General features: G+C 34.1%; 1 protein-coding gene across 1 annotated transcript; it reads right to left on the reverse strand.

The window, feature by feature from the left end:
• Nucleotides 1-2,793: 2,793 nt before the first annotated feature.
• LOC122304302 (transcription factor MYB1-like) lies at nucleotides 2,794-4,870 on the reverse strand. Its single transcript, XM_043116483.1, has 3 exons — nucleotides 4,638-4,870; nucleotides 4,372-4,501; nucleotides 2,794-3,724 (listed from the first exon to the last, which is right to left on the reverse strand). The coding sequence occupies exons 1-3, from the start codon at nucleotides 4,768-4,770 to the stop codon at nucleotides 3,058-3,060; spliced, it is 930 nt and encodes a 309-aa protein (XP_042972417.1). The 5' UTR covers nucleotides 4,771-4,870; the 3' UTR covers nucleotides 2,794-3,057.
• Between the last annotated feature and the right edge of the window lie 5,953 nt (nucleotides 4,871-10,823).

The following is a 10,823-nucleotide window of genomic DNA, read 5'->3' on the forward strand; positions in this document are numbered from 1 at the left end:
ACAGTGAACAAAACAAATAGATCAAATTTAACGATACACCATCACGTGGGTTCTCGATCTTGTCATCGCTTGTCAAAAAAAAATGGTTAGTTCTTATTGTCTCCATTAAATCTTAATATATACACTTTTTTCGTATAAATTATGATATTAATTTTCATTTTGCAGCAAGAAGAAAATCCTACTGATTATGGTGTTTGGAGCAATCCTGAGGCAGAGGCAAATTATGTAAGTTTAAGTTTATTTAATTTCATTGTCTAAATATATTTTTGTTACATATACTAATTTTAATATTTTTCTTTTTCCAGGACAAGATGATATCTCTTAAAGACACTGTTGCAGATCCATCTGATGAATCATCTGTCAACGATGCTTAAATCTTTTCTCAAGTTCTTGGATCATGTTCTGGATATTTGAGTGGCTTAGGACGTTGCGTGAAGCCATCCTCGACCATTTCATCATCTTCTAAAGCCAGATCAAATGACGACAAGACTAAAAAATTAAAGGAAACTGCACTTTAGATAGAACGATTGAGATCGAAGGAAAAAGAGTTGCTGACCTGATTAGATCAAGCAGCAGATTTAGAAGCAAGATTAGAAGAGAGGCTACAATTAAATAACCAAAAAATGTTTGAACAGTTTTAATTAATGATGTCCCAAAACCCTATACCACCACTACCACCACAATCATAATTCATTTTGTTTTTTTTAATTGCCTTTAATATTTATGATGTTTGTAAACATTTGAACAATTGATGTATATAAATTACAATTTGATGTATATAGATTACAATTTGTATTAGTATCAATTTCATTTTGTTTGATCAATGCCGTTCGAATGGTAAATTACCATTTATGCATACATTCGAACAAAAACATATCCATTCGAACCAAAAAAATTCTCATTCGAACAAAAATATACCCATTCGAACTTACCGAGAAATACAATCCATGCGTTCGTTCGAACAACTAAATACTCATTCGAATAAATTCATTTCTAAAAGTCAGTTCGAGCAGAAGATTTCTATAAATAGATTATTTGTTCGAACAGTTAATATTTTTCTTCGAACTAAAGTCACTTACGAACTTGTTTGTTCGAACGGACTTGGTCAGATATGATTATTGGTTCGAATTAACATTTCATGTTGTTCGAATAAAAATATTTTCATTCGAACTTAATTCTGAGACGACATTTTTTTGTCTCAGAAAAATTTTTCCATTCGAACGGTTTCGACCGGTTCCGCCCAATTTCGTTCCTAAAAATACTTTTCGAAGATGAAAATCAATTTTCGTCTCCAAAAACTTTCTGAGACAGATAGCCTTTTTGAGACAAAATAGAGAAGAAATTTTTTCGTCTCCCAAAACTTTTAGGGACGAAATTTCCATTTTTTGTCTCAAAAAATCATATCTCTTGTAGTGAATTTTTTTCATGTGAGTCCCATATTAATTCATTTTTTTCAAAGCAACTGCATGCCGCTTGTACAACCACGACTGTAAATATCATTTCTCTTTAAATATTTCATGAAATACTAATCAAACGAACCCTTATATATCATGTCTTAGATGTCCGATCAATGTGTTTTTATTTTTAATATATTGGACAAGGGGTTGAATCCAAAACCTCCATTTTAGTGACTCGGTTGTTATGCCATCAGGCCATACTCCTTTGGCGTGTGCGATCGACGTTTGGAGGAGCTAGTTAAATAGTACCGTCCATTCACAAACAGTACCGTAGTAACGTGCATGCACGTACGTGCCGGACTAGCAACATGTGCAATCGCCAATACACGGTAACGTCGTCCTCCAACCTGAATTAAACAACCACATGGGACGGCCCTACACCACCAAAAGCGCATGTACGTGAGACTCACATCATGCTACCCTTCATGACAGCAGTCGAACTCCTACTCCTTGATTCCAAGAGCATTGTCACCGGCCCCCGGCGGCCTACCCTTCATAAATGGTACCTACCAATCTTCTCAACTTGTCTGGAGATCAGTTGACTTTACCAACTTTTATATTTCATTTGCCAAATTATTCTTTTCTCGACATCCTTTTTTGTATATGTTTTATTAGTTTATAATGTCGTCTTGATCTTGTTTTCGAAAAATAAAAGAAAATCTAGTTGCTAACAGTTTACGTACACTTTTGAACATCCTAATCAATAGAGCAACTTGAGATATATTAAGGTCTATTTACAATTAACGGTAAACGAGATATTATAAATTATTTGATCAAATTTAATATTATAGGACGATGTTGCTCATAAGGATATATATATTCCTCTCTAAATAATGATGTTCTTTAATTGTTCTCGTTAATTTTTTTTTTCTTTCTGATTTATTTTTCTTCGGTTTTTCTATCTAAAGGATCATTATATATACGTTCGTTTACTTCAATTCTGAGCACCTTTCATGCATGTAAGGCGCCCAGAGTACTCTTTGAGGGCGGGTGGGCCAGCCAACTCGATCACTGCTAGATCATGTTAGAGAGCATATGATCACTTCACTACAAGAAAAACAGACTTTTACGACTAATTTATTATAATGAAAAGACTATTAACAACTAAAATTGATTACTAATAGTCTTTTTGTTACAATAAATTAATCGCAAAAGTCCGTTTTCTTGTAGTACCTTTTGTCAGGCCATGAGAGCCGGCCACAACTAACAATGGGGTACTACACGTTTTTTTTTAATGTTCCTATTTTCTAGTGAAGCATGCAAGTACTACGTATATGATTTAAGACCAGTATGGAAACCTATGCCAACACCGAGCGAGTCTAGTACATGTGTGATCTGAGCCACGACGTACAGTCTTATTAATTTATACTTACAAAATTACAGAAATATTACATGACACTACTAATTCGATCCATGCATGCTGCAGTAATTTATAACGGGCTAAAAATTAACCTAAAAACTAACCCATGCACATTCGATCTTTTATTGGAAATTAAGCAGAATTTTAGCCACATGTTGCCAAGATCATTCACAACTTATTCGTGGAACCCAGTGGTCCGTGTACGTAGCAGCACTAATTGAGTAAACTTGTTTGTTTTGTTCAGCTTATAATCCAGTCATCTTCTAAATTTAGAAGAGATGTCAATGTCTTGAGATCCAAAGCATCATTTGGTTGGGAATTAGGTTCAGTCTGCGGCCTCCAATTCTCACGCATGGCTTGATCATGTCCAGAAATAAGAAAATCTTCACAACTAGACATGATATTGTTCTTGGCGTGGTCCATTTCTCCATCCACCATATTCTCACATTCATTTAACTCTCTATCTTGGTGGCTATCTAAACATGAGTGTTTGTGATCAGATATCAAAAGATCATTCACAACATAATCCATGAGAAAATTCTCATCGGAATTCTCCTCTTGCTGGGCTAAAGAACTTCCGCTTTGATCACTACCCCAATCAGGGATGACAGTACTAGCATTTTTCTCCATTGCAATGTCAAGTTGCTTTGGGATAAAAGCATCTGAGCACCTCATTGCTTTTGTCCGAATCGCCGAGTGATCATGAATTTCCTGTCCTGTTCCTTGAGTGAATTCCGACCAGTTACTTCCCTCATCATCATCTGTGATCAATTCGCCATCTTGTTTATAGGAATCTTGCAGAATCTTGTAACCATCTTGCATTATTCTCCTGCTTAAATGCGTGTTCCAATAATTCTTTATTTCATTGTCAGTTCGCCCGGGTATTCTCCCGGCGATCAATGACCACCTGCAGCACTCAGCCATATATAATTCAGCATTATTTATTTTGTAAGCGCATTGATCAATTTATTGAGCGTATAAATTGGACGTTTTAAAGAAAAGAAACTCGATAGCAAAAGATAGCAGCAACAACCACCTTAATAATAATAATAATAATATATAAATTATCGGTATTAGTATTATATTTGGGATTGGTTTCTTTCTCAAATAATTTTGTTGTTAAGTCGTATATATTTCCTTTTCACTCTCTAGAAGATGATTCATGATCACATTCCTCGTGTCAAATTACACACTTTCGATCATCACTTTCAACCAATTGTCTCTCTCAGCTACAGAAACTGGTAATTACTTTCCTACGAAGAGATTGAATAATTCATCCGTTCAAATTATTTTGTTCTCACGTTAAGGAGAATAAATGCAAGTAAAAATGTACTTTGGGCGTAAAAAACGACATTCTTTAATATTAAGATCAGGCTCTTAATTTATTACGCATTCTGTGCTCATTAATTAATATACTATATAGCATTCACGGTCCGTTTAATTCTCGAGAGGAAAATATTATTTTGTCATCTGGGAAATAATTAAACACTTTTTGCAGCAGAAGTTAAAAAGGAAGAGTACTGGGACTAGGAGAAGAAGACTTCCGATACTGGCCTGTTACCCAGGAGCTTATGCATTCTGATAATGAGCTCTTCTTCTTCCACGGAAATGTTGCCTCTCTTGATATCTGGCCTTAGATAATTCAACCATCGCAGCCGGCAACTCTTCCCGCATCGCTTCAGCCCTACAAGGTTTAACATGCATTTATCAACGTGAATAAACTACAAAAGTGAAAACAAAAATGAAGAATGCACGAGAGTGATCAGGTGAAAAGCGTTCAATTCTATGGAAACAGAGAATTTTTCAAGATAATTACGCACCAGCTCTTTCAGGAACGTCTCTCCATTTTCCTTCGCCATGGGCTTTAATATAGTTGATAAGGATGTTATCTTCCCGAGCAGACCATGCTCCCCTGTTTAGACCTTCTTTGATGCAGCATGGCCTCCTTCCCATTTCTGCTCTCTCTCTCTCTCTCTCTCTCTCTCTCTCTCTCTCTCTCTCTCTCTCTCTCTGTGTATTGTAGGCTTACTCGCGGATCTCTCACTCTTTCTGACGCTGTAGTTCAAAGACTTGGGGGACTTTTTCTAGCCTGGTTTTGCTTTATACCCTTCTCGATCTGGATACGTATAGCTGTCAAAACCTTTGAATTATATGCACGTGATACAAAAGCCTACCACAAATTTGGTTTATTGTTGAGGTGGCCGACTTGATAATCCGACCAACTAATGATTCGTTGTGGTTTTTGATGATTTGACTCGAAAACTTTTTGGCATTGTTTTTTACTCAAGAAGCGTCAAGACAGAAAGTTCACTCGACGTTTGCTAGACGCTTAGCTCTAGTGAAGATTAGATAGAAAGTTTTCTCGAATCTTGTTCAACAGTGGGCTCGAGCAAAGCCCAAACAAAGCGTTTGCTCAATAATCTTTCAATTTGACTCTCGAGCGAAAACCAGACAAAGAGTTCGCTCGATGCGTGCTCAACATTCAGTTTGAACGAATATCACAAAAAAGAAAAAAGTAGAGTTAAGGTTTCTACCTTGTAATCCTATAAATATGATTATTTTATACAATATGACCATTTTGAAGAGTGAAAAATCTCCCAAAAAGTGTATATTGCGATTCCTCTAAAAGAATTAAAACTACTCTGGATTTACCTGCAAAAGATGTGTGTATTCTCATTCATATATAAATATATATATATATATATATCCAAGGTTGTTACAAGAGATAAGAGGAAGATCTATGTGTTGTTACATGAGATAAGATTTACAAAAGATTAAATACAAGTTCAAATGATAACTACCAAATAACAACAAAAAGATCATGGCAAGTCGCAACATCGTCTGCAATCTATCTAATTTGAATTTCATTTGTAATAGAGTGATCCTTAACCTTAACATTCCCCTGCAAACTAGCAGGGAGATCCAACACAGATTGTTTGTCCCATAAAAAACAAAACTGCTTAGTCATGTGTCCCTTGGTAAAGATATCCGTAGGTTGCAGTGAAGTGGGGACGTGTTGTAGGATTATATCTCGGTTTGCCAAATTTTTCTCGGACAAAGTGGTAATTCAGTTCAATGTGTTTAGATCGTGCATGGAAAATCAAATTGGAGGCAAGAGCTAAAGCACTGATATTGTCAAACCAAGCAACGGGAGCATAATCAAGTGAAACCTTCAGCTCACACACGAGCATGTGCAACCAATACACCTCAGTTGTAACAAGAGCTAAACATCAGTATTCAACTTCAATACTAGATTTGGAAACCATAGGTTGTTTCTTGGCTAACCAAGAGATGAGGTTGGGACAACATAAACACCATAGCCGCATATTGATCATTTGTCGTTAGGGTTACCGACCCAATCACAGTAGGCATTAATAGAGATGGAACCGCTTTGTAGAAGAGGCCATAATCGAGCATATGCTTCAAATATCATAGCACATGTTTGGCTGCTATGTATGCTATGTCGGGGCTTGTAGGGGTGACATACTGCAAGGCACCAATCGTTTGTCGATAATCAGATGGATCGTGAAGAAGTTCTCCATCAAATTTGGACTGTTTGGAGCCCGAGACACAAAGAGCACGATAAGGTCCGATACCAAGGAATTTTACACAATCCAAGAGATTAATAATGTACCATGTTTGCGAAGATGCAATCTGAAAGAGTTGCGTGTGGCTTTAATACCCAGGAAATGCATCAACTGGCTGAGATCCTTCATGGAAAACCCAAGTTGCATGTTAGAAATAAGAGATGTAATGAAGTTTCGATCATTGGAGGTGAGAAGAATATCATCCACATATACTAATAAAAACACATGGACTGAGTCATGGTGATAAGTAAACAATGAGGGGTCAACTTGTGAACTGTGAAAACCAAGAGACAAAAGAGTAATGTATAGTCGATTAAACCAAGCCCAAGGAGCTTGCTTCAATCTATAGAGAGATTTATGAGGCTTACAAACAAACTAGGGTGCACAGGATCTTCAAAGTCTTTTGGTTGTGTCATATAGACCTCCTCTTCTATAATGCCATGAAGAAAAACATTAGAGATATCAAGTTGCCGAATATCCCAGTTGAAAGAAACAGCAAGTACAAGAACCATACGGACGGTAGAAGTTTTGATGACTGGGTGAACAAGTCATGAAAATCAATACCACTTCTCTGGAGATAACAACAGCTACTTTTCTTGCCTTGTGACATTCAACGCCGCCGTCAGGTCCGCGTTTAAGCTTAAATACCCATTTGCATGACACCACATTTTTACCTGGAGGACAAGAACATAGAGACCAGGTTTCATTCTTCAATAATGTTGGATACTCACTGTCCATTGCTGCATGCCACTCTAGTATAGACACCCCTTGAGCATTGGTACGAGGCTTAGAAATGACCACAACTGAATGCAAAGCTCAAAGAGAGTATCGGGTAGAGTAATATAACTGAAAATCAAGAAAGCTACGAGGCTTAAGATGACCAGTTTGGGATCTAGTGAAGAGGAAGGGACATGAGTAGAAGGTGCACTGTCTTAGTAGTCATGAGGTGCACTATCTCAGTGAGCAGGGAGATGGCTAAGAGAAGGCATAGTGGAAGAGGGAGAGGTTGAAAGGATCTCGGGTTGGCTAGAATTGAGAGATAGTATAAAGGAGTGGAGGGAAGGTTTGGGTGAGGTAGCACCATGAGAAATGATAGGTGAAGAAGGCTCGGATTAGTAGAAGAAATAGGGGAAGGAGTGAATATATGTGAGGGAGGAGGTAAGAGCAAACTGTGAATATGACAGGGTTGGTGAATATAGATTGTACATGAGCAGGAAATTTGCCTTCGTCAAAGATCACGTTCTGAGAGATATTCACCATGCCGGGAGGAGGGGTCAAAGCACCGAAAGCCTTTATGATTAGAGCAATAACCTATGAAAATATAGGGTGTGCTACGATAAGACAATTTATCATTTGTGTAAGGGCAAATATATGGAAAACATTAACAGCCAAATGCCCAAAAATATGTAAAGTCGGATGGAAGATGAAAGAGACGTTCATAGGGTGATGCATAATCAAGAACCTTTGTAGGTAAACGATTAATGATGAACATAGAGGTTAGGAAAGTATCAACCCAAAATTTCTTAAGTAAGCCGGATTGGGCGAAAAGAGTGAGTCCCATATCTATAATATGACGACATTTCCTCTTGGCGAGGCCATTTTGTTGTGAGAGAGAAACTCTCTTGTCTCTCATCCTCTCACATGAAACCCACCCCCCTCTTCACCCACCCCTCTTACAAAAAAAAATGCAAATCTCGCTTCACACCTGGTATTGTTGGCTGACTACGTTAATTATGGTGTTGTAGTTGCTATACTTTGGGGTGCATAAATTGTTGGGATGAAACTCTAATCTAAAGCTACGAAAAGACAGGGGAAGAAGACTTTAGAGATGAAGTCGAAGTCAAGTCTTGCCTGGAGTGAAAACGTAGTTTAATTGAGTCGTTGTGTTGGGATAGAAGAGATACCACCACGTTTAAAGAACCACTGCATTGAAAAGAAACTGACGACTCTCCACCGTGTTGAAGAGAAAACCATAAAAGTGTAAAACACTATTTTTTCCAAAAGTGATATTTTTTAAAGATAATATTGCTTCCAATAATTTATTAATTGTAGTCATTAGTGCACAAGCGCGACGCACTTATTTTGAAAAAAGGCAACAAATACTAGACTCACATGAAAGAACAATTAATTTTTTAATAGTAGATCTTATTACTTTTTCAAAGTAACTCTACAGCATTTACGCACTTCATCACTATATATATCATTACTCTTTTTTCATATCCTTAAATTTTTTAAAAAAATTCACAACATCATAAAAAAATACATTGTGATTAAAGTCAAAATAAATAAATAAAATCAGAAAAATGTCTCAAGACCACATCTCGGTGGCTGAAGCATTTTTCTTAAATAAAAGGCTTTTAAAATTTTTTTGTAAAATAAAAAATGATAATTAGTCTGTTGAGCCAAACAATTTTTTTAGCCCCTCACTTGCGGGCAGTGGTGGAGCCAGAAATTTATTCTAAGAGGTCAAATAAAACTAAAACAATATACTTAAAATATTTTTTGTTTTAATTTTATATAATTTTTTTTACGATATATAATAATCTGACATGAAGATTTTACAATTAAAAAAATACGTTTAATACAACTTATATATTAAAAAAATATTTGAATGTCAAGAACAATATATTATTGAAATGATATAAAAACATTCATGCAAGTAACTTGCATTATTTTAAACATACAAAATAATCAAGTATTGAATTTAAATCAAAATTCTTAACTATTTCTCTTTCAATGGAAAGAGGTTAGAAATACTATTAGTTATAGTTAGAATTTTTTTTATTTATAATAAAAATTAAGTATTTTATTTTATATAAGATGTGCTTTATTTATTTTATTTTTATATCAGGTTAAATTTTATAAAGAGACTAAAATAATTTTTTTTTAAAAAGGCTAATAAATAATAAATTAATATTATTTTATTACATCAAAAAATTTAGGGCCCCCAATTAAAAAAATACGTTTAATACAACTTATATATTAAAAAAATATTTGAATGTCAAGAACAATATATTATTGAAATGATATAAAAACATTCATACAAGTAACTTGCATTATTTTAAACAAACAAAATAATCAAGTATTGAATTTAAATCAAAATTCTTAACTATTTCTCTTTCAATAGAAAGAGGTTAGAAATACTAATAGTTATAGTTAGAATTTTTTTTATTTATAATAAAAATTAAGTATTTTATTTTATATAAGATGTGCTTTATTTATTTTATTTTTATATCAGTTTAAATTTTATAAAGAGACTAAAATAATTTTTTAAAAAAAGGTTAATAAATAATAAATTAATATTATTTTATTACATTAAAAAATTTAGGCCCCCCTCCCCCCCAAAATTTTATTACATCAAAAAATTTAGGGCGCCGCCCACCCGCCCTCCACTCCAACATGGCTCTGCCCCTTGCGGGCCTTTCTTTTAATTTATACACGAGACAAGAAATGTTGACGTGACAAGTCAAAATTTATGAGACGAGGAGAGTTCAAGTGGCAAGTAAAAAATATATAGAGATAATTATTGAATAGTTTCTGTAAAATTACGTGAATACAATATTATTTATTTCTCAATTTAAATTGATTATCTTGATACCTTTAAATTTATTTTCATAATTTTTATATGAAAAATATTTTTTGTAGTGGGCAGATACAGTCGGCGTACAGTCGGCTGTAAAAATAATTAATACGGGACCTACATAAAAAAAAAAAATTATTTTTATAACTTTTTATAATTCATGTAGGTCCCCTTGAATATAAAAAAAATTTATTTTATTCATTTTGTACAGCCGACTGCACGCCGACTGCATGTGACGACTGTATGTAGTAAAATCCTTTTTATATTTACCTTCTCATTTACGATTTAGTATTAATTTTTTTTTTCAATTGGGCATATATGTAATGTACATTGTGTCCTTCCTGATGTGTATATATACCTATACGAATAATTTTGCTTATCATCTATATATACTCTAAATCATATTTATTTTAATTTTTTTTATTTTTCTTATAACATATATGTTGTATATGTATGATAAGTAAAATAATTTAATTAATTTAATAAAAATAAAATAAAATAATAAAATATAACAATATAAAAATTATAAAAAATAATATAAAAATATATAAAATATATAGTATGAGATGAAAAATAAAATCTATATATATTGTTTATTTTAAAATATAATTACGTAAAATGATACAAAAATTATTGTGTTTTAACTTTTCAAATTGTAAAATGATAAAAAGAAAAAAAAAACACGCTAGGGTCTATTATTCGTCGTAATCCAACTCGTCATGATTCGTAGCTCTCACATCGAAAAAGTACCCTAAATGATTTTTGTTGTTCGCTGGCCTGCTGCAAAGCTAGTACTACAGTCTGAAACAATGACAAGTTGACGACAAAGGTACACAAGT

The sequence above is a fragment of the Carya illinoinensis genome, chromosome 3 (assembly GCF_018687715.1).
Source record: "Carya illinoinensis cultivar Pawnee chromosome 3, C.illinoinensisPawnee_v1, whole genome shotgun sequence".
NCBI lineage: Eukaryota > Viridiplantae > Streptophyta > Magnoliopsida > Fagales > Juglandaceae > Carya > Carya illinoinensis.